Below are 26,073 nucleotides of genomic sequence, written 5' to 3'. Positions count from 1 at the left end.
GTAGAAAAGGACCAAATGATCATCCAGTCTGCCCAGCAAGTTTTCAGTAGTATCTGCCACGCCGTGCAGGTTATCCCCATGTTTATCAGTTTCCCAAACCGCAAAAGTCAGTTGGTTACTGTCTGAATCCAATTTCCTGTTAGCCCTTGCCATTGAAGCAGAGAACAATGATGGAGTTGCATCAAAAAGTATCAGTCTTATTGGTTAAGGGCCGTATTTTGAAAGCCTTACGTGCGTAAATCCGGAGGGGTTATGTGTGCCGGGCCTATTTTAAAAAGGCCCGGCGATGTGCGTAAAGCCCTGGGACACGTGTAAGTCCTGGAGCTTGCCAAAAGGGGCGGTCTGGGGGCATGGTGTAGGTGGCCATTACCACTGTGTTGGAGGATCGCGTGCAGGCAGGTTGCTGGCGCAAGCAACTTCCGCCTGCCCGGAGGTAGGCGCAAAAGATAAGATAAAAGTCAGGGGGGTTTAGAGTAGGGCTGGGGGGAAAGGTTAGGGGAAGGGGTGGGAAGGTCAGGCTAGGGGGAAGGGAATGGGGGAAGGCAGTGCGGCTTGGCGCGTGCAAGGTGCACAATTGTGCACCCCCTTGCGCGCGCTGACCGCCAATTTTATAACATGCGTGCACCTGCTACCACTCTTATGAAACGGGACCACTGCCACTCTTCTCCAATCCCATGGCACCACTCCCATTTCCGGGGATCTATTGAACAAATCCTTCAGCAGATCCACTAGCACATCTCTGAGCTCTCTCAGTATCCTGGGGTGTATCTCATCCTGCCCCATGGCCTTGTTCACTTTCAGTTTGCCTAGCTCCTCCCATACCTTCTCTTCTGTAGTTTTGTCTACTCCATCCCCATCTATGGTTTTGTTAATCAGCAACAGGCCTTCTCCAGGGTCTTCTTTAGTAAATACTGAAGTATGTTTAATATTTCTGCCATTTCTTTGTTACTCTCCACACATTGTTTCTTGTTACCTTCCAATTTCACTATACCACTTATGATCTCCCTTTTTTCACTGATATATCTGAAAAATGTTTTGTCTCCTCGCTTTACCTCCTTTCTTCTGCTTGACCTTTTACTTTCCCTATTTCTTTCTTTGTCTCCCTCAGTTTAACAGATATTATTTCCCCGTGTTCCTTTTTTTGGGATCCTTGTATGCTGTTCTTTTGACTTTATTTTTTCAGTCCCTTACTTAGAGAACCAGATTGTTTTCTTTTTCCTCTTACTCTTATTTACTTTTCTAACATATAGAGGCCCCAGTCAGTAGTGATATTATGTATGCCATTCTTGACTTATGGTCAGGAAAATGAGAGGGTAAAAACTATAGAGCACTGATTAAGAAAACCCTAGCCAGTTTGGATCTTCATAAAAATGCATGGGGTGTCCACCCAGAGTTCCTTAAAATGTCTGCACGCATGTCCATGTGCGTGCGGTTCCCAGTGCTGATTTTATAACATGCACGTGTCGGTACACGTATAATATAAAATACGGTTCCCGCGCACACATGTTGCCAGATTTTAATGTCCACGCATGTGTAGGCGGGTGGCCTCCTCCATGTTGGGGGTGGGGGGGGGAATTTTAGAAAAATACATGCGGTGACACAATCGGCCGACTCCCAGTTCTCTCCCAGTCCGCTCCAATTAAGGAGCGGACCAGGAGGGAACTTCCCTATACCCCTTCCTAGTCTGCCTTCCTTTTTCCCTCTCCCTACCTTTTTTTCCTTTATTGCATAACTTACTTCATCTAAATAGATGAAGTTCCGGCCGTCACGCACTTCCCCAGGATAGCATCTAATGGCGCTGTCCCGGCCTGCCCCGCCTCTCCCTACTCACGCCCGCTCCTTTTAGCTGGTCCGGCACTTCTGTGAGTATTGGGGGTTATGTGCATGGCTGGGCCCTTTTGAAAATGCGCACGGTGTGCGCAGGACCCAGCCACATGCGTAACCCCCAAATTTTATGCACGCAGGGCTTTTAAAATTTGGGCATAAGTGTACACTCCAGATCTGCAAGGGGTGTAGAAGCAGAAGGAGGCATTTGCTGTGACTGTGAACCAGAGGCCCCAGGGAGAGGGTTTCAAGCAAGCTCATTAATTTGCTCCTGCAGGCTAATCAGGCATTGGTTCAGCTCTCCCAAGTGTTGGTTCAATTCCCCCAGGAATTTACCCTGGGCTTCCCAACACAGGGCCAGCTCCGTGGGGTCCATATTGCTTAAAGCTTGATGTGACAATTGTTTTATGTAGGTTGCTGCAGGAATTAGTGTCCTAATATCTGGAGAGGCGAATCCAGACTGAAGACAGTGAAAGCAAAACACCTGGATGTCTTCTGCCTATGCCGACCACCGCACCCTCATGTTAGGCCCTCAGATTCTGGTGACCGGTACAGTATGAGAAACGAAGGTAACCCCCACCAATACCAGCAAGGAGTATGAAGCTTGGAATCAGAGAAAGAGACTGGAGAACACAGGAATCCAGGGAGAAAAGAGAGAAGTGCTGAAAATAGAATCTGGAGACAAAGAAGTCTTCTAGATATGGGAATGGAGCCATAATATGAGAACCAGAAGATAGGACTAAGTTCTGGCAACTGACTGATGAGACTGCCTCAGTATATATTAGAAGTCTACACAGAAAACAAAATGACTGCCAGTGCCGCCCACAGGCTGGACGAGAATTTGGTACTGGAACTTTACACTATTTTGTCACACAAAACAAGATAACTTGTGAGGATAGATGAACAATTGTGGGTAGTTAGTTCTGTTCTTCTGACAGAAGGTGAATCAGGTAATACATAAATTATTCTACTGGAATCTGGGAGGAGGTGGTGAAGGAGACAAATCCGGGAACAGAATTAAAAAATGCACGAAATAAGAACAGAGGATCCCTCGTGGCAAACAGAATGGTAAAGATGCACTGGGGTAACCTACACAAAGCAACAATTTCAACTCAAAACATAATCTACATGGAGTAGTGGTTACAACCCTAAACAGTGGTAAGACTGCATTGAGTAGCTGGAGCCAGCCCTAATGATGACAGTAAATAGAAACTTATCAACTATCAAAGCTAAATGGCACAATCATCCTTTAAACCCAGACTCTGTGCCAAAGGATTTGTTTGAAGTATAATAATTTTATCATAATATGGTTTAAAGATTAATTTTGAGAAACATTGCTTCTGAATTTGCAAAAGATACAACCCTTGGTAACTGATAATATAATGTAGTGTAGGTTGCTAGTATACTGTACATGAGCATTACATTGTCTTGATTTTCTCTTTAAAAATGTGTGTACATATATTAGACACATGGCAACAGATAAAACTAGGGGTTAGAACATAAGAATTGCCATGTTGGGTCAGACCAAGGTCCATCAAGTCCAACATCCTGACTCCAACAGTGGCCAATCCAAGTTGCAAGTACCTGGCAGACCCCAAAAAGTAGATCTAATTCCTGTTACTCACTCCCATGGATAGGACTGTTTGTTGTGAGCAGTATGACCAGTCGACAAGGCTTCATTACTGACTCCTGTTCATTCATGCATCTTTCATATATAATGACTGATTATCAGTTTGTTTGGTTGTTGATTTTGTTCCTCACATTCTGATTTTATTATTGATGCATTACTGCTGCTGTTTTAGTTATGTATTGATTAACTTTGTTACTGGTACATTTAATTTCTGGTATTTTCAGTAGCTATGGAAGGTGGTTAATTTAAATCTACATAAAAAATAAAAATATACATTGATAATTCAATCTTTAAAAATAAAATGAATCTATCTAAAAATATTTCACATCTAGATTGATTTTTTAAGATGATTGAATTCTGAATGTATATGGAAGATAGACAGTTGCCAGGATTGAATACTTGATGATTAGTTCCACTATTCACAAATTTTTAATTTGTACTAATTCAGTCTCTCTTTGTGTCTGCTTTCCTTTTAAAGCAACTTGTATACTTGTTTGTAGATATTAGATGAGACATAAATTAAGACCTAAAATACAATATTTTATTTCTGAATGCTATGTCAGCAGATGGTATCAAGAAAATAATACAAACATTTTTATTCATATACATTTGCTGGGAAACTCAAGCAACAATCTTTCTGTATGGAAAAGGAAAATGAAATATGCATTTGTTCACAGGAAGAGATATTTATAAAAAAAACAACAAAAGAAAAAGCCATACAAACCAGGCAACCGTTCTTAAAATCTTTCTTTTTCATTTAAAATAGTGAACATTAACCTATTTATCACTAACTGAAAGACAAACATATTACCGATGTGTTAATTATCCTGAGAAAGGATATAATGCAGAGACCTACAGAAACATGTCTCCACTAATACAATATAGCTTTTATTTCAGAGAAAATAACAAAAGTGTTGTCTGCAATGTATGCTTTTATTTTTATCGAACTAAGGAGTAATAAATAGTTGTTCCTCCAACAATTCAAGCTGTTTGTAGAATCAGCATGAGAAATTATTAATAAAAATATTGTATACTGTACATATTTTTTTCTGTTTTGCCTTTTCAGAAAGCACCAGGGGGCAGTAAAGTCCTACAACTAAGATACATCTTTCTGTATGAAAAGGCAAAGGTATTTTCTGAAAGTGTCAGGCTATTTCAAATGTAATATTCTATTTTATTATCCGTACAAACAGATACTGAGAGAGCTAATTTACTCATTACTGATGTCATCAGTGACATCATACAATATCTCCAACTTCCATGTAAAAATACTAAAGCACTGCAGTTTACTTTGTATTCGTGTTTCTATGAGCTACAGATGTGCACCAGTCATGTACAATAGTAAAAATGCTAATTTCATTGGGCTTAAACTGAAGTGAGACAAAGTGCTCTTTCCCTGTCAGCTGGCTTAAAAAGAAAGATATAGTTCGGTTTGATTGAATAATTATGTTCCAGTAAACAATTTTTCACATACTTTTTCCAATCTGAAATGGTGGAATAAATTCAGCTGACTCACAGAGATGAAGATTGCCATTACAAACTTGCATGGCATGAACAATTGTGGATGTTCAAATTAAATACTGTCATTCCAAATGGGTTAAACGCAGAGATAGAATGGTATGCACTAATTTAAATGCATCCAGTGACTGTGTCTTGGATACCTTTGACGTCATCCTAATATGATTTTTTAATTGGTGACATTCACTTCCATTGATGATGAAAAACCTATTTAAATGGATGAAGTTTTGGAGTCTTCTGGTGGCGCCGAGATGGACTCTCCTTTGGGTGGTAGCTATGAGTAGCACTTTCATTTGAGCTAGATGCTGTTTTCCTGTTCTATTCTAACTTGCTGGTGTGGCAGTTACTACCCTTAGCCAATAAGCCTTAATAGTGTTGATGCAACTCCATTATTGCTCTCTGCTTTAACGGTAGGGGGAAAAGGGGAATTAGATTCAAACAGTAACCAACAAGGACATTGGATCTTATGGTCTGGGAAAACAAATATGCATGGGGGAAAAACAAGCATGGGGTAACTTGCTGATGCAGCTGTACTGCCCTTAAACAATAAACCTGATACTTTAGATGCAACTCCAACACTGAATTATGTAAGGGGCTATGTACTTTCTAGACATTCTACAACATATGAATTATAGCACTAAACATGTTTGAAACAGCAAGTTTGGGGAAAACAAATACTAAAATCTTGACCAGAAATAAATCAACTGTCTAAAAGATTATTTCCTTAAATTAAACAGAATTATGTTTATAGGGATATTTATTAGTTAAACATCCCCAAAATTATTTTGATTTATAGATAACCTATGCATATTTGAACTCCTCGGCTAGAAAAGCATGACATAAATAAGCAATGATAGTGATAACTACTTTTAGGGTGATTTCTCCCATTTGGATTGCATTAAAGATTTTGAAGGTAAAAAGTAAGACTAGTGCTATGCTCTAGGGTGTTATATGAATGTATGTTTCTTAAACTAGTACATAAAACCTAAAATATTTTTTGAAGGAGATATTGTTTGATGCTGGCTGATGAGTCTATGCTCACTGAAGCACTACAATGTGCTGTCACCTATGATATTTTCCTATCTAGAGATCTCAGGACTGGAATGTGCAAACCCTCTGGTTTCAACCCCAAAACTCCTTCACTGAGCTAAAGGAGGAGCCTGGCTGGCTATTTTCCACCCTGTATTATTGTATGTGGTTATAGCCTGTTTTTATAATTAGAAACCACCAGTAGAGATTTTCAATTTACTTCAGCACTGTTATTGTTCTTTGTAGATATTAAGAATCTGTTCTAACTTCATGTACAATGAAACTCTGCTTACACTGCTAGTATATTTCCTGGAGACTAGCAAAAATTTGTTGATGAGATTACATACCCCATGAAAATCTGGACCATCAGAGGTGCTGTTCCTAGGTGAAAACCTGACAAATATCCTGATTATTCTATGAATGAGTGCATAGCACTGTTTCCATAAATAAGGTTGTTAAAGCTGCCATTCTGGCTGCATATCCTTCCTGCTATATTCCATTGTGTATAGAGTAATGACAAAACTGTCACTTACAATGTTGTTAAAGGGCAATGATTTCCAGCATAAATTCAAAACCTAATCCCTCCTCCCCCAAAAAATGCAACAAAGAAATTAACTTTACCACATAACCTTGGCTAAAAAGGCTACTAGGAGCACAACTAAAGCAAGCATACATTATTACCAAGATTAAAATGTAATACAGCTTTATTATTAAAGAATGTTTCTATACATACAGATGTGAGGAAACCCTTTACTTTTTTTCATGCCCTTACTGTAAACTACTGTACCAGTTTTAGCAGGAATAGCTTGGAAAGAAAACAGACAAAAAATATATAGCCAGATGTATTAAGGCCACTGAAATCCGTAGAAAATGCCTGCCCCTGCAAAGAAGGTGGCAAAGATGCTGTTTCCTCATGGATATCAGATTGGACTACTTTTGATGAATTAAAAGAATAAGGTACAGGATAGTACTGCTGTTCCAATTCAAATAATATCTTTTGTAAGGTATAGAATTCTTGACATGGTCACAATCTGAATCTTAATGTTCCCATATGGAAGATTACTTGATCTACACTTGCAAAGAAACATTTTAGTTCATTAAAATATTCACATGCTGGACTGCTGTGTGAGGTTGCAAAGGTTAGCACGTTTATAATATGGTCATTAAATTGTAACTACTACTTTTGCAGCCCCCAAAATTTAATAGCATTTAGTTGATCTGGTCGATGTAATATTGGAAAATAAATACATGAATGCAAACTTTTATATCCCCGAATTATATATACTTCATAAACATCGAAGTCAGATACTTACTGTTCAGGACTTGAGTTTGAGGTTCTATGACTCTCAACAGCTGTGTTGCTTTTGGGCCTCTTAACAACATGAGGTCTTGGGGGACGAACCTAAGTGGTGCAGATTTGAAACATTTTAAGCATTCAACTGCAACGTTATATGAAGTCTTAAACCAGTCAGCAGTGCATTCTCAAAACAACACAATGTTTGTAATAAATATTATTTACGGATTACTGTACAGTTTGCAAGCTATAACCATATCTATACCAGAGATGGCAAACTTTTAAGGAAGGGACCCACCTCTTAAGTACTGTAATTGAACAACTTATTTAATTAGTGTTCAATCCTTTTGTATTGTTGTATGTATCATGCTCTCTATTTAAAAACAGATGATAAACAGTGTCTTTGGTATTATGGCATATATAAGTCTTCAACTGGAACCATAGAGGTGAATTTTAAAAGAGATGTGTGCCAACATCAGGAGATGGGTGTGCATCTAGCACATGTGCATGTCCACCTGTCTCTGGGTGCTTGTTGATGCCATGTGTATATGTATGCATGTGCACCTGTTTGAAAGTTACTGACTTAAGATTTACTTTGCAGAGGAGTGTGAACCATTATATTCGTCCCACTAAAGTCAATATTTTATCAAAGTGAAGACTTATGGGTAAATTTTAAAAGACCTATGCATGCCAAAGCTGGGAGATACCTGGAGAAGTCGGGCTGGCGTGCACTGCGTGGATTTTAAAAAGCTCACGTGTACGTATGTCCCTCCTGGTATGCGCACAAAATGTTTTTGCCAAAAAAGGAGTGAGCGTGGTCTGAGTGGGGCATGAGCATTTCAGGATTTCTCAATGAATCCAGCCCATAAATACTTCCTCGCAGAAGTACACACCGGGGTCCCCTACTGCATAACTTTACTTCTGTTATGGATGGCATGTAAGTTATAAAACAAAAAGAAAAACTAAAGAGTTAAGCAGGGTTTTAAGGGTCAGGGCTAACAGGTTAAAGGGGAGGCTAATTAAAAGGGGGGTTAGGAAGTCCGATCCATTAACTGCGTGAACTGTGAACAAACTGGTTTAATTGGTAATTGCATTGGTGCACGTCCACGTTCACGGCCTCGGAGGGAACTTTCCTTCCGCCTCCCCTCACCTTCCCCTCCCTTCCTAACCCACCCCCCCCCCCGGCCCTATCTAAACCCCCCCTGCGGAAAGCAGGCGTAAATCTGCGCGCGCGCCATCACCCGACCTGGGGGCTGGTCCGGAGGCCTCGGCCACGCCCCCGGGCCTGCCCCCGAAACGCCGTGCCACTCGCGACACGCCCCCAAAATGCCGCGTCACTCACAGCACGCCCCCCTACACACCCCCGACATGCCCCTCCATGCAAGCCCCGGGACTTACACGCGTCCCGGGGCTTGTGCGCGCCGCCGAGCCTATGCAAAATAGGCTCGGCGCGCGCAGGGCGGGTTTGGGGTAGGTTTTCGGGGGGTATGCGCGTACTCCTTTGAAAATCTACCCCATAATATGTATGTGTAATTACCTCGATTTATATGCAGAGGCACATAAAGTATGCACATACATCATTTTGAAAATACTTGCACTCATACTTGAAATCACCAGTACATCAATACAGTTTGCATCAGGACTCGCACCCAAAACTGCAGATAATAGACAAGTCTGGTTTCACATATGCTATTTAATTAGCAGATGTAAAACTGTGCAAATACGTTCCATAATTTATATACCTATATCACTTATAAAATAGCAGTTTCCGTATGTACTTCTTGACTGTGCCCCAGAATGCCGTTTGAACACCTCTTTTCTGTGCTGTTAAAATGTACATGTGTATTCTCGATATTTATAAAATAGCATACACATGCTACTTATCACATATATGCTATTTTTCCATGCAGAATCCTTTTGAAAATGTACTCATTAGTAATGAACTATGAAATTTTGTATCAAGTCTTTTTGGGTCTTTATTTCATTAAGAAACATAATGCCAAACAAAGGTCCATTCCATCTGCATTCAGAACATTTCTCCTTTTATTAATATATATTTTTGACCAGGTAGTTTCCTTTTGTTCCTTTCAGCCTTCAACTCAGAAGGAACAAGGGCTGTGATGCTTCTGCCATGAACCTACATTGTAATCTACCTGGATATTTTGACCTATTTTATCTCTCTCCTGCCCTAATGTACCTAATCTGGTCACCGGAGCAATGAACCTGGGCTAAGGACCATGCCCCAGGGCTCTTTCTGGAATCTTGCAAGCATGGGCCGTGAATTCGTCCTCAAGTGTCATCCTTGAGTGATAATCATGACTCTCTCCTCATCTGGGAGATGTGAATGCTGTCATGATGGCATCCTTAACCCCAGGTGAATTGGGGAGCAGAAGGCATGACTCAGAGATCAAACCAGGGATCTTGCACATGGCAGAGCAGTGCACCGCTACTGAACTGGCCCTTTATCAGACCTAGTGAAAGGAGGATAACCAATGGGACACTGTGTTACCAGGATACGAATTATATCAACATAATTGATGGAGGAAGGTGCTATATGTTAAGAATGACGTAGAGTTAAGCAGGATAAAAGTTTTGCATGAAACTGCATGCTTAAATCCTTATGAACAGAAATTCCAAGGATAAAAGAGAAGAGTATAGTAGTGGAGATATATTATTGCTCGCATGTCCAGGATGAGGAAACAGACTGTAAAATGCTAACAGAAATTAGACTGGCTAGTAAAATGGGCAACAGACTGTAAAATGCTAACAGAGATTAGACTGGCTAGTAAAATGGGCAACAGAATAATAATGAGAAACTTCAGTTATACCCCGTTTTCGCCATTGATTAGCTATGTAAGTATGTAAATAAGTTCTTTCTTAGTGTTTAACCCATGTACTTTTGGTTATTTTTTGTTCTCTCAGTTTTTACCTACTGTTATCTGTTCCATGTAAAGGCCTAGCCTATAATTTCCAAGTTAATTGTGAACCGAAACGATGTGCAAACGGTTATCGGTATATAAAAAATGCCAAATAAATAAAAATGCCAAATAAATATCAAGACATACAAACTAGGTAAAGTTCATGGAACCAACAAGATGGGCTACTCTATTAGATCTAGTTCTCAGTGGAATACAGGACCTGATGCAAGAGATAAAGGTGGTGAATCTGCTTGGTAACAGTGATCATAAAGTACCAAAAGTTGATACAATCAATGGAGGGCGAATTCTAAGGAAACACTACTGCAGTAGCAATTAACTGTAAAAAGGGAGACTATGATAAAAAGAGGTAATTTATTAGGAAAAAAAACCTAAAAGGAGCAATTCACACAGTTAAAAACTTGCAGGAGGCATGGACACATTGCTATCCTTGAGACCCAGACAAAATGTATTCCATGGATTAATTAAGGTTGAAGGAAAACCAACCATTGTCAGTATTGTTTAATAGAAAGGTGAAAGAGGCAATTAAAGTCAAATGGGCATCATTCAAAAAATGGAAAGAGGACCCAAAGGAGGAAAGTCAGGAACAGCATAGGCAATGGTGAATTAGATGGAAAAAGTAATTATGCAAGCTAAGAGAGAATTTGAAAAGAAGCTTGCCATATAGGTAAAAACAAGCAACAAAACCTTTTCAAGTACATTTGAAGAAAAAAGTCTGTGAGGGAGTCAGTTGAATCACTAGATGACCAAGGGGCATAAAGGGTGGTCAGGGAGGACAAGGAAATAGCAGAAAAACTAAATGAATTATTTGCCTCTATCTTTACTGAGGAGGATGTAGGAGTTTTACCCACACTAGAAACATTTTTTGATGGTGATAACTTTGAGTGACTAAACAAAATCACTGTGAAACTAAAGGATGTAATAAATCATATTGACAGACTAAAAAATAACAAATAACTGGGAACAGACGGCATTCACTCAAGAGTTTTGAAGCAAAGGAAACATGAAATTGCAGACCTATTTCTTGTGATTTGCAACTATCATTCTGGCCACAGTACCAGAAGACTGGAGGGTGGCCAATGTGATGCCAATTTTTAAAAAAGGCTCTAGGGGGTGATATGGGAAACTATAGACCAATGAGCTTCACATCAGTGTGGTAAAAAATGGTCAAAGCTATTCTTAAATACAAAATTACTGACCATATAGACAGACATGATTTAATGGAAGAGAGTCAACATGGTTTTTGAATAGGGAAGTTTTGCCTTACCAATATACTAGATTTTTTGTAAAGATTTAAATAAACATGGGGATAAACGTGAACCAGTTGATATAGTATATATGAATTTTCATAAGGCATTTGACAAAGTCGCTCATGAGAGATTCCTCAGGAAATTAGGAGGTCGCATGATTGGAGGCAATGCCCTATTGTGGATTAGTAACTGGATAAAAGAAAAGAAAGAGCATAGGATGAAATGGTCAATTTTTCAAAAAGGAAAGGTCATTAGTGGTGTGCCCTAGGAGTCTATATTGGGATCTGGGCTATTTAGCATATTAATATATGATCTGAAGGAAAGAACAGCTGAGGTGGCCAAATCTGCAGATGACACAAAATTGTTTCAAGTCGTTAAAATTGCAATTGATTGTGAATAACTGCCTTAGGAGACTGGGCAACTAAATGGCAATTTAATGTGGACAAATGCAAACTAATGTACATAGGGAAAAATAGTCCCAAGTACAGGTACAGTATATGATGGGTTCCATGTTAGGAGTCACCACCCAGGGAAAGGATCTCAAAGTCCTTGTGGACAGTATCTTGAAATCTTTAACTTAGTGTGCGGCAGTGGTCAAAAAGGCAAATAGAATGTTAGGAATTATTTGAAAAGATCTCCCACAAACGTCTTTACGTCCCGTACAAGTTCTCCAGATCTCTGCGGCGAGAGTATTAACAAACTGCAAGAAGCGTGATCATATCACACCCGTTTTGACGAACTTACATTGGCTTCCAATAGCCCAAAGAATACATTATAAAATATGTTGTATTCTACATAAGGCTATCTATGGGCAAGAAACAGATTGGCTGAACTTTTCAATTCGCTTACATACCCCACACAGGACATTACGATCAGCCAACAAAGGCCTTCTCCAAATCTTTTCAGTAAATACAGCCCACCTCATGTTAGTTCATGAGAGGATCATCTCCATTGCAGGTACCAGTGTGTGGAATACAATGCCTGCTGAATTGAGACTTGAAACAGAGTTTAAAAAATGGATCTAGGTGTCATAGTGGATAACACATTGAAATCGTTGGTTCAGTGTGCTGCGGCAGTCAAAAAAGCAAACAGAATGTTGGGAATTATTAGAAAAGGAATGATGAATAAAACGGAAAATGTCATAATGCCTCTGTATCGCTCCATGGTGAGACCGCACCTTGAATACTGTGTACAATTCTGGTCGCCGCATCTCAAAAAAGATATAATTGCGATGGAGAAGGTACAGAGAAGGGCTACCAAAATGATAAGGGGAATGGAACAACTCCCCTATGAGGAAAGACTAAAGAGGTTAGGACTTTTCAGCTTGGAGAAGAGACGACTGAGGGGGGATATGATAGAGGTGTTTAAAATCATGAGAGGTCTAGAACGGGTAGATGTGAATCGGTTATTTACTCTTTCGGATAGTAGAAGGACTAGGGGACACTCCATGAAGTTAGCATGGGGCACATTTAAAACTAATCGGAGAAAGTTCTTTTTTACTCAACGCACAATTAAACTCTGGAATTTGTTGCCAGAGAATGTGGTTCGTGCAGTTAGTATAGCTGTGTTTAAAAAAGGATTGGATAAGTTCTTGGAGGAGAAGTCCATTACCTGCTATTAAGTTCACTTAGAGAATAGCCACTGCCATTAGCAATGGTTACATGGAATAGACTTAGTTTTTGGGTACTTGCCAGGTTCTTATGGCCTGGATTGGCCACTGTTGGAAACAGGATGCTGGGCTTGATGGACCCTTGGTCTGACCCAGTATGGCATTTTCTTATGTTCTTATGAAAAAAGCCTTAAAGACCTGGCTGTTTGAAAAAGTTTACGCAGACAACCTTGATAAAGGATAACAACTTTGAGAGCTAAGGACTATTATTAATTTCTGTTTTGTTTTTGAGAATGAAGTAACTGTGTATTGAATGTGTGCTGTAAAATTTTAATATACATTCTGTGTTTTATATTTTATTTCTGAACTGTTGTGATGTATTTTGAACAATAGTATACATTTTTTAAATAAATAAATAAAAGAGATCAAAATTAAGAATATCGTAATGCCTTTGTATACAGCCATTTTGTGATTGCACCTTGAATATTGTGTGCAGTTTTGGTCACCCCCATCTTAAAAAATATCATAGCAGACAGAAAATATACAGAGAAGTTTGAAAAAAAATAATAAAGGGGATGAGAAAGGCTAAACAGATGAGGGCTCTGTAGCTTGGAAAAAAGACTAGCGGGGATATGATTGAGATTTATAAAATCATGAGTGGAGTGGAATGGGTAAATAGGAAACTAGCAACCGGCAGATTTAAAACAAATTGTAGGAAGTTTTTTTTTGTTTTTTTTTTTTTTAACTCGGTGCATGATATAACTATGGAATCTGTTGCCAGAGGACATGGTCAAGGCAACTAACATAGTGGGCTTCAAAAGAGGACTGGAAAAGTTCCTGATGGAAAAGTCCATAAACAATTAGCCAGGTAGGAAAACCAGCACTTAGATATGGGAAAGAGATACAAGAAATAGATCAACTATTGAGTATTTGTGACCTGGACTGGCTACTGTTGGGAAATAAAATGCTGGGCTTGATGCACCTTGGTCTGACCCAACATGGCACTTCTTATGTTCTTATAGGCCTACATATATAAACTACCAGCTGAAGGTTCATAAACCTAGAATATATACCTCAATAAAGATAAGGAAAATATCTAACACAAAAAACATAGTTTATTTATTCTAGTCTTTTGTTTGTAATGGTTTTAGCAGATAATATGGCTCTTCCCCTGTTAGTATCAATTGCTACAGATTTTTTTTGTTTTACAACTTTGAAGATATTTTGAAGGCTGCTATGACCAGCTTTTCTCAATAGAAAATACATGTAACCATAGCTAAAACAGTTCCTAACAAATGCTTTATTCATAGTCAGTACCCAGAGAATGGATACCAGAAATAACTGCATCAACTGTAAGAAGTCCAACACAAATATTTGACATTGGAACTGTATTCACGTGCAGTGAGAATGTAAAACAGAGTTTCAAACAGATAAAATATGCTAGTTTATCACAGCTTTCTGAGGAAGCAGAAAATGAAACATATTAGGTGTGGTCTTTAAAGCCTGTCTGCATATTTTACTGAATGAACTAATTTAAATATGGCTGATTTATGTGCATCTGCATTAGGTGAATGAACTAAGGGATGGATGTTATGAATGCAGGCCCTTGGATATCTCTTTCCAATGTTATGTTTTATCTATATGAATGATCAAAAACTACAACTGGTTCAAACTGTTCTTAGCAAACATGGGGTACAGTAAGAGAAAACAACTTCAATTTGATTGTATTCATTACTCAGCCCAGCTGTACTCTTTAGGCCTGGTTCCCGCACTCAAGCCAGGAATGGAATAGAATTCAATGAAGGAATGGAATTCAAAGAAGAAAGGTAAAGAAACAATGAAGGAGGAAATTTTCAAAGCTATTTATGCATATAAAACACAGGTTTATGCACATAAAGGTTTCTTTTAAAATTGCCCAGGGTTTTTGGTGCATAAAACTATGTGCAGTTCTGGTCACCACATCTCAAAAAAAATATAGCAGAATTAGAAAAGGTACAGAGAAGGGAGATCAAAATGATAAAGGGGATGGAAAATTCCCCTATGAAGAAAGTCTAAAGAGTTTAGGACTCTTCAGCTTGGAGAAGAGATGGCTAAGGGGAGATATAACAGAGGTCTATAAAATGAGTGGAATGGAACGAGTAAACAATAATCAGTTGTTTACTCTTTTGAAAAGTACAAAGACCAGGGGACACCCAATGAGGTTACTAGGTAATACATTTAAAACTAAAATTGAAAATATATTTTTACTCAATGCATAATTAAGCTCTGGAATTCGTTGCTAGAGAACGTGGTGAAAGTTGTAGCAGCATTTAAAAAATGTGGACAAGTTCCTGGAGGAAAATCCGTAAACAATTATTAAGGTAGATTTGCAGAAATCTACTGCTTATTCTTGGGATAAGCAGCTTGGAATCTATGTACCCCTTCAGATCCTGCTAGGTACTTGTGTTCTGGATTGGCCACTGTTGGAAACAAGTTGCTGGGCTTGTTGGACCTTTGGTCTGCTCCAGTATGGTAAGTCTTATGTTTAACCTGATTTCATGCCTACTTTTATGCACATAAAAGACAAGCTTTCTAAAAGACAGAGTTAGGATTTAACTCAAAAGTATGTACTAGATTAACCCACAAGCTTTGTAAACAGCTGGTGTAACTTTGGGTAGATTAGTTTATGTGCATTATTTTGGAAAATTTTCAAAGCCAACGTGCATAAGTTTGTTCTGAAAACTGGTGCAACATACATTTTTTAAATCCAAAAATTATGTGGGTTGTTATAAAATTACCCTCTAAATGTACATTAAAGGGGTAATTTTCAAAAAGATTTCTATGTGCAAAAGTTGCACATATCAAAGTAGTTTTCAAAATCCCAATTACACATGTAAAGTGCATTTACATGAGTAAAACCCAGTTTTAAGCATGCATATCCTTTTGAAAATTACCCCTCTAAGTTTAGAAAGCTGCATAAAGTTTCACAATTGATTTTAATATTTTCAAAAGTGGCTGAAAAAGGAAAAGTTGCATTACTGCAATGCTCTTTTTTTAGTTTGGACTTATATTAAAAGCTGTTTATACTTTTCAACTGAAAAAATGATTAATTGTTTTGAATGCTCAGGAAAAGACATTAGCTGATTGGTATTAATTGTGAACTAATTAAAAAAATTGTGAGATTCTTTTATTATACTTTTTCTTTCCTTCAAAATGGTTTTCTGACATGTTTACAGATCAGTTACTAAAAATGTTCACTCAAGCCGGCAATGTTCTTAATTACTAACAAAGTGAAAAAGCTTGGATTTGGTTTAATAGCTGTACATTAGAGGTTTTGAAGCATACTGCTCCAGTTAAAGAAGCAGCACCATGAAGATAGGGCAAATTTGATTTGCTTACTTCATCTACAGTATTTGAGCGCTGCCTAAGTGGGGAAAAATTTGCCTTCTTGGATGGTCCACATGATTAAACCATTATCACGATTATAATTAACATAGTGCTGATACAAACTGAAGGACTGAAAATGGGCACTGTGGCAATTCTGTTATCCTCTTGATGCTCTTCCAATGCATTACAAAGCCGTTCTATGTCAGGGAAAGTATATTTCCTGGCTTTGAACGGGGTTTGCTCAGTGTGATTATGTGCCCCATAGGTATGAAGCAATAGAAAACCCTAGGTGGATCAGATATTCAAATATAAAAGAGGTTGGCAACCTGAATTAAAAGAAACATTATTCTAATACAGCTAAATCTGCCCTGTTGAAGCAATTTCCAATTGTTTGGTCTGTATGATGTATTATGGTGTCTTTTGCCTGAAAAGTGGTTCTGCTTGCCTCAAAAAAAAAAAAAAATCCCTGCACTAAAATAATAAAAAAAATAAACATGGAGATACTGTGTTCAACACTTATACTTGTCCTGGTCCTGCCAGCAGTTTGTTCACAAACTACTGGAAGAGATGGAGCCACTGTGTTGGTGGGAGAGGATTTTCCACATTGATTCCTATAGGGAAGATTGTCCCAGACGGTTGCCAGGTTGATTGTTTCATACATTATACCACTTCCATTGACCTCTAAATAAACCACCAGCATGGCTATTAAAAGAATTAATTAAAAACAAAAATAACGCTTTTTTTTTTTTATTCTGTTACCTTTTCTGGATCACTTCTACTTTTGCTTTTAATAGCGAGGAGGCTAATTTTCAAAAAAGAAACAAAAGACTTTCTTTTTTTTTTAAGCAGCAGGTTTAATCTTCAACCTTTAGCCATAACTGTCACATCACTGTATCCCCAGTGGGGTTGGATGGTACTACATTAATCCCCCCACATATTCTGTATTCTCAGTTTTAAGCAAAAGGTCGATCCTTGGGTCATAGCTCAGGCCCTAAATTTGGATTTTAGCCAAAAGGCAGGGGTGGTAACTTTCAAACCCGCGTGCGTAGTTGAAAGCGCGTGCACATGGACATGGTGATTTTATAACATGCACATCCACGACCCGCACACACGATGTTATATCGGTGCGTGCATGTGAGTGCCGAATCGCGCGCATAAGTGGGGGGATTTCACAACCTGCATGCAGCGACGCAAACGCTCTTTTCCACAGTTCCTCCCAGTCCTCTCCAGCTAACCTTGTTTTTTTAACTTACCCGCGGTCCGGACCAGCAGTAACTTTGCGGTCCGGTTGGCTCCCAGTGCGCTTCAGCGGGAAAGGGCCTAATGGCTCTGTCCCGCCTGGCCCAGGCCCTGCCTCGAGCCCGCCCGTTTTCTAATAAGCATTCTTCTTTGCGCACTGGGAAATACGCGTGTGGCTGCGGGCCTATGAAGATCTGCGTAGCACGCATACAGCCCAGCCATGCGCGTATCTCCCGGTTTTCATGTGTACAGGGTTTTTAAGATTCCTATTATGGCTTGTGACAACACACTACTCCTGCCAATTTCGTATAAAGGCTCCTATGATGTCAACACTGTTATATAGCAGCACTATTGCCTTTACTGTAAAATACAGTGTTGCACTGATTTCCATGGGCTCACATTTTGCAGTGCGGGATGTACACAAGTGGAATTTTTTTTGTGGGATATCTGCAGTATGAAAATATCTTTTTCCACTAGCTGGCGATGGTATGAATGTGACATGGACACACATATTAATGTACGCTTAGTCTACACTTCTCACTGACTGGTAATATATCATTTACACCTTTCAACTAAATTCTGGATTCTACTTAATGACTTCCATGTCTGCTATATACCGGAACTAAAACTATATTAGCATGATTCACATTTCATATATGTACAGCATCAATAGTGATGTACATTTACAAAGACAGTAAAAAGGTCAAATGTTGAGGTCTGAAAAATCAGACCCTGTTCATCTCTACATAAAGACAGCTTAAGAATGTAGACCTATGACAGGAGTGGAAGGATTAAGTTTGTGGCAACTTCAACTGAACTTGCAAAGCAGTGAAACATGGGGAAAAGAACAACAGAGCTAATTAGAAGAGTTGAGCTGTCAGAGTGCAGCTGAATGGCTCAGTGCCAACAAACAAAAGGAAGGGGCTGGCAATCAGCAGGATCGATGGAGAAGACTGCTTCATTAGGAATGATAAAACAGAGCGAGTGAGAGAGAAAGAGGAGGAAGAGGGGGAGAGAGAGAGAGAGAGGAAGAAAGGAAAAACTGTTTAATTAAGCCCAAGCTGGAAGATGATGTGTAAAGCTAGGTTGTCATCATGCTGTGAACACTTTCACCTCTCTGGTGGTGCTTTAGGGAGAAAGAGAAAAAAGAACACACTTCTATACTGTATGGCTCCAGCAATGTTACTAGCCCAGCAATATCTGCGGGAAAACAGTAAGAAGAATTTAAAGCACTGTCCTAAGGGAATGAGAGGAAAGCCAGGAAACAAACCCATTTCCCCCACAGATTTCAAACCTGAAAAATCCAAATAGGCAGGGTTAAATGTGTATTGAATAAAGAAAGCTCTAAATACATCAGATTTTAATTCCAAGACAGAATACCAGGATTTCTTTGGTTAAAAGAGGAGCCTCCTTGCTATTTCAGTTCAGGGTATATTTAAAAATGCATTTCTTTTATTGATAGGGGCATCCAACTTATTTCTGGCTGTGTTCTGTGTGCAGTGTTTTCAAACTGTTATCATGATATGGCTATTCAATACAATAGGATAGATGAAGAAATATATAGGGATAATTTTCAAAAGCATGTACATACTTAAAACTGGGTTTTACATGTGTAAATGCTCTTTAATAGGGAAATTTTAAATCCCCAGCATGCCAATATTGGGAAATATGCGTGTGGCTGGGCAGTGTGCTCCAAGCGCATTTTCAGAGTATCCTGACCATGTGCGTATCTCCCAGTACGCGCGGCAGTGCCAGGATTTTTAAAAAATGGGCGGGGGCCAGGCAGGACAGCGACCTTAGTGAAGCACGCGCCTGCAGTTGGCCAGTGCATGGAACTTGCTGCTGCTCCTGGGAGCAAATAAGTTTTAAAACCAAAAATATTCGGGTAGATAGGTGGGGATAGATAGGTGGGGTTTAGGGGGAGGGGAGAAGAGGAGAAGGGAAAAGGGAGAAAGGAAAGGTAGGGTTAGGGAAGATTCCTCCCAGTCCCTCCTTTATTGGAGTGGACTGGGGATGGCCTGATTGTGTCAACACGCGTTTATTAAAAAATCCCCCCTTGAGCGCGCAGGTTGGCACCCGCAGGCATGTGCACATGCTGATATAAAATTAGGTGCGCACGTGCTCACAGGTATCGGATTTTATAACATGTATGTGGCAAAACGCATGTTACAAAATCGTGTCCATGTGAATGCACCAGGAACCGCGCACACATTGAACCTGTGCAGTCCTTTTAAAATTTACCTCTTTCGCGTAAATGGCTTTTGAAAATTGCTATGATAGTACATTACATTTACACACTTAATTCCTTTGAAAATTACCTCCATATTATTTATAGCAATATTCTGCCTTATTCAGCTTTTCTAATTACGTAATTCTATTTCTTACATCACATTGTGTGCTCAATTTCCAGTGCTATGTTTTGATTGACCAAAACTTCCAAAATATTGATCACCTTAATATTTTGAATTCTATAATATATGGAGCTCTTACAGGTTTAGGTTAGGTACCCTAACAGGTTTGTGGAAATAAATACATACATTTAAGCTAACATTTTCCATTGTTCAAAATAAATAACATTTTTTGCTGATTGAAAAATCTTCCTGGAGATAAAATTATGAGGCCAATATTCAGCTGCTATCTGGAGGAGCAAGTTAGCCAGATATACATCCAGATAACTCGGCCGCGATATTCAGCAGTATGGTCGTGCCACTGAATATACTCAAGATACCAATAAAATGATGCAGTAAGAATATATTTAGAGGGATATATATCTTGAAACTCTATCACTCAAATTGTGATCACCTCTTTCAAAAAATGTTTTAATGATTTCTTTTTATATGTTTTTAATTTTTGACCACCCATACGAGTTGGTGATTATTTCCTAATCCCTTTTATTGAAGTTAAACCAAAAAAATCCAATTTTTATATCAAACAGAAATCTTTTTTTGGAGTGAGAGGGAGGTTTCATACCACATTGTTTTGTCACTACCATCCTCTATATGTTAACGGTGGACACATATAAACAAAGAAAATTCAGGTTGCAGGAGGTTGGTTGATGATTATAAAGAGTACATTACCAGATGGTAGTGACAAAAACAATGTGGTATGAAACCTCCTTCTCCCTCCAAAACATTTTTTCTGTTTGATATAAAAATGTTTTTTTTTTTTTGTTTAACTTCAATAAAAGGGATTAGGAAATATTCACCAACTCGTATGGGTGGTCAAAAATTAAAAACATATAAAAAGAAATCATTAAAAAATTTTTTGAAAGAGGTGATCACAATTTGAGTAATACTGAATATACTCAGCATCTTAAAGATAGGCGGATAAGTTTATCTGGAGAACTGAAGTACAGCCAAACAGCTGGATAAGTAGCTCCTCTCCAGAATGGCCCTATCCTGCCCCTCACTTATCTGGCTAACTAGCCTGATAAAATGGTAGCGGTCAGCATGGCCAAGCTTTCAGACAGCACCACTTAGTGGCTAAGTCAGAACGTAACTGTCTATGTGGCACTGAATATCAATCTTTATATGTATTAGGTACAAAAGCATTTTCTATGACATAGTAAATAGCTCATAAGTTATTTTGACTTTTTATATTGATTATAGTGAAGATATTCTTAGTGTTGACAACTTTCAGAATAAATAATTTTCAGAATTAATGCTTTCCAGACAGAGCTGGTCCCAATTCTTCTCAGTATGAAGTCCTATGCAGCAGTAGTCATCAGTTTCCAAATACCTCTATATGTTAACAGTGATCACAATATACATTGTAACGGTGTATCAAAGTACATCATGATGCAAAAACAGAAACAGTAGATCTTAAGTAATTCTGAGATCTGCAAGATCCAACATAAGAGATGAAAGCAAATTGGTCAAAGTCCAGTTCCCAATGGATAGGTATATACAAAAGCAAAAATCTATGGTCACATTTGGAATAAGTTGGCAAACTTGTTAGTGATCTTAGTGAAGAGGCTATGTAGAAGATAAACATTGATATACAGAATGAAAAACCTTCTCACCCTTTAGAAGTAAATACATTTCTATCCAAAAATTAGTAGTACTAGGGGTCACAAAATGAAATTCCAGGGAGGGCGACCTTTCAGAAAGGGTGGTGGATGCCTGGAATGCCCTTCCGGAGGAGGTGGTGAATCAAAAACAGTAAAATATTTCAAAGGGGCATGGGATAAACACTGTGGATCCCTTAAGGCTAAAGGATGGGAATGAAGTAAAGAGTGCATGGGGTAACTTGCTGGTGTGGTGGTTACTACCCTTAACCAATAAGCCTTTATGCTGTTGATGCAACTCCATCATTGCTCTCTGCTTCAACAGCAAGGGGAAAAGAGGAATTAGATTCAGACAGCAACCAACAAGGACAGTGAATTGAATAGACTGGGAAAACAAGCATGGGAAGAACTTGCTGATACAATGGTTACTACCCTTAACCAATAAGCTTTTATGTATTGATGCAACTCCAACATTGCTCTCTACTTCAATGGCAAGAGGTAACAGGGAGTTGGACTCAAACAGTAACCAACATGGACCCTGACTTTGACAGTCTAGGAAACTGATTATTATAAAGGTGGCTTGTTTGGCCAGTAGTACTACCATAAGCTCGCTAGACAGACTGGATGGATCATTTGGTCCTTTTCTGCTGTTATTTCTATGTTTCTATATTTCAGTATTTCTCTCTTGACTCTCCAAATTCCATTCTGCTCTTTTTTTTCAGATTTATTTTTTAAAGCAATTTGAAAACACCCTAGCTTCTTTAATAATGAACTGTGGATAATTCTTGGCATTCCTTTTCAATTAAAGCAATACTTCCAAGTCTAGCAGGAATTGCCCTGATTCATTTTGTGAACAGCCAGAACACAACAGGAATGCTGAGCAAGAATTTGTCATCAGTTTGCAGGTTAGTGGGGTCCAGGTGGTGACTAGAAGACTGGTGGAAGGAAGGAAAATGAAGGAGAATACAGCAGACCAAGATGCTACTTCCAAATGCTTTATTGTTCTTTCTGAGCAGGGGGGGAGGGGCTAGTTTCTGAAGTACAGGGATAGAATTCTAAGAGCAAAGATGTACTAAGCACATTTCCTATAAATACAAAATAGGAAAAAACCTTTAGTACATCTGGCCCTCAGTTGCTAAACAATAAAAAAATATCTTTTATCATAGAAATGTATATTCATAACTTTTCCCCTCAAGGAATTTCATATATCTATATAAAGATAACACATATGCCCATACTCAAAAAAATGTTTTGCTGGAAAGATCAATTCATAAATGTAACCTCATTGCAAGCTATTTAATGGTACTGTTGTATATATGTGCAGTTACTTAAACAACAGCTTGAGTACTTTCCCATTCTTTTCTCATTCATATAAGGGTCGAAGCCTGTTGAAGGGAGCAGCATCACCTTCATCATATAGGGGATTGGGCTGCAGCTGATGCAGTAACAGTAGTACCATATGGTTTTCAGTGTTGCAAAATCACATATAGAGGGTAATTAAAAAAAAAAAACATTATCATGGATAAAAGCAGTGCTTTAACTGCATAAATTGGCTTTTTTAAATTGCCTGCTCTATTTGTAAGTAAAAATACGTGTTTAGGGCCTCTATACGCATACATTTATTTGCAGTGAGCAGAGGCGGGGGCAGGGAAAGGGAGGTGTTTGCACTCATGCTTACATTTCTGAATTTTCAAATGTATGTGCAGAATTTTTCTCAGGAAAACCAACCTGATAAGTAGGTGGAAATGTGTGTGCATAGTTTTCCTGGGCTAATTTTCAAAGTGAAAGCATGTGTGTACATTCACTCTGAAAATCAGTACAAAGTCTGTGGGTAAAAAGTACTTTGCATTTATATGGTCAATCTTAAAATTACCCCCATAAAGTAGAATGAATGCGGACATTTTCTTTAATTCAGAGAATTTCCCAAAAACAGTGTTTTGTTAGGTCTGGAACTCGTGTTTTACAACAGTGAATCCCCTGTTCTAGAGTTAACTCTTCAATTCAGTGTCTCAGGCACATTTTGGATATATGAAAGGGATTTACATACCAGGTTTATGAGGACAGAAAGCACATGTATTTAAGGAAATCTATAAATATTAAGAAGTGACTGAGGCAGCATAGGATGAACCTCCACAATTTTACATACTTGCTAGGAAAAAAGCAAAGTTGCTTACCTGTAACAGCTATTCTCCATAGACAGCAATACAAATCAGCCACATAAATGAAGTGATGCTATCCGATGGCACCAGGCCAGAAATGTTCTCTCAGAGTTCAGAAAGAAAAGTCTTTCTGAGAATGTGTGGGAATTCTCATGCACTGGCTCTATATGAGTCTCCTTATTCTTTCCCTAGCTGAGCTTTAACTCTATGAGGAGGAAAGTCGGATTATGTGGCTGATTTGTCCTCCTGTCTATGAAAATACCTATTACAGAAAAGCAATTTTGCTTTCTCTGTGGACAAGTAGGACTAAATACAGCCACACAGGTGAGAACTCTCAAGCTAAAGGCTGTATAAAAATATTTTTGGCTTCTGTACAAGCACTATGCAACCCAGATAAAAGCATACGGTGGGAGAGTTGAAACTACTAATTGAAGAGGTTCTTAAGTACTGCTTGGCCAAAGGCACTATCTTTACAAAAGTTTTGCTCTAGACCAGTGGTGGCCAATTCCAATCCGTGAGAGCCACAAACAGGCCAGGTTTTCAGGATATCCACAATGAATATGCATGAGAGAGATTTGTATGCATTGCCTCTATTGTAGTGGTTCTCAACCTTTTTCCCATCATGACACACCTGACAGACCACGCTCACATATGTGACACACTGCTCATTACAATTCATGGCAGAAATAAAAAATAAAGGTCCATTATTATTTTTATTGTTAAGAATGACACAAGGGAAAGACAAGTACTCTGTCTGAACAGAAATTGCATAAATAGTAAACATCCCACACCAAAACACCAATTTCCAGCACTCAAAACAGTAACTACCTTACCTAAGAAAAGGCAACACTAAAAATATTACACCAGGCCTTAAGACACCAATACACCTCCTATGAGGAAAACGGACCAAGTCAGGCTGTTATAGAGCCCTACATAGAAACTCCAAGCCAGCAGAATACCTCACCTCAGTCACATGTGCAGACCCTCACCTAACAAAGAATAAAGAGACCATAAAGCATAACTAGAAACATACAGACAAAAACTGAACTGGAAACCACAAGTCAGAGAGACTGCATGAAGTGTAACAAAGGAAAAAGAGAAACTTAATCAGCCCTCAAAACAAATTAAGAAATATAAAATAAATAGCAGTAAAACTATACTAACAAAAAGAACATATTTCAAAATAGCTGATGAATGGAATATCCAATAATTAAAAACTCATATAAAAAATATCTAGATCCCAATAAAATATTTCAAAATAGCAGACACAAATACCCAATATTGAAAAATAAGGATAAAAAAATGCTTTGCTCTGCATACCTGGGAACATTTGATATCCAGGTGCCCTGAGATTGTTTTGAATTCGCAAGAGGAGGGATGGTTTGCTTGCAACTTTGTCCTCTGTCACATACAAGCTCTCTCTCTCTCACAAGCTCTCAATCACGCACATATACACATGCATTTTCTCTCTGACTTACAGAGGCTCTTAATCACACATTTACATACATGCTATCTGTCTTTTCACACTTACACAGGCTTTCAATCACACATTTACATGCTGTCTCTCTCACACATACACAGACTCTCATTCACATACTTACATACATGCTTTCTCTCTCTCACTTATGCACAGGCTCTCAATCACATACTCACATGCTCTCTCACCTACACCAGCTCTCAATTACACACAGACACACATGCTCTCTCTCTCTTACTTATACAAACAGGCTCTTAATCAAACATACTCATGATCTCTTTCACTTACACATACGTTCTCAATTATACACTTACATTCATGCTATCTCTCTCACGCACAAAGGACCTCAATCCCACATAGGCTCTCAATCATAAACACATACTTTCTTTTACACAAACAAGTTTTCATTCACACACTTACATATACAGACTCTCAATCACTCACATACATGCTCTCTCACCCACACACACACACACACAATCTCAAACATATGCTCACTTACTCACTCTCTTCTCTCCCCCAATGAACTAGCGCCAGCAGCAGCCTTCTCAATTTCCAGCCTTAGCAGCAGCAGCAGTAGCCTCTTTCACTTCCAGCCCTCGGGGCCTCGAGAAAGGAGTCCCATCTGCCGTGGGGGCTGATGTTGCTCCTCTTTTGCTCTGCACCACACTGCTCTTCTACAGGCTGCATCTCTTCAAGTGATGCTGCATGAACTAGTATGGTCTCTTCTTCCCGT

The 26,073-nt window shown here is 38.8% G+C and overlaps 1 protein-coding gene across 4 annotated transcripts in view; it reads right to left on the bottom strand.

Annotated features, from left to right (window-relative positions):
- Positions 1–26,073, bottom strand: part of DENND1A (DENN domain containing 1A) — a 1,620,172-nt gene that overhangs the window by 94,581 nt on the left and 1,499,518 nt on the right. For all 4 annotated transcript variants that reach the window (XM_029611167.1, XM_029611164.1, XM_029611165.1 and 1 more), the window contains one exon: positions 7,315–7,403. In XM_029611167.1, coding sequence (XP_029467027.1) covers positions 7,315–7,403 — 89 coding nt within the window. The remainder of the gene's footprint in view (positions 1–7,314; positions 7,404–26,073) is intronic.

The sequence above is a fragment of the Rhinatrema bivittatum genome, chromosome 8 (genome assembly GCF_901001135.1).
Source record: "Rhinatrema bivittatum chromosome 8, aRhiBiv1.1, whole genome shotgun sequence".
Lineage (NCBI taxonomy): Eukaryota > Metazoa > Chordata > Amphibia > Gymnophiona > Rhinatrematidae > Rhinatrema > Rhinatrema bivittatum.
This window is presented reverse-complemented; position numbering and strand designations above follow the sequence as displayed.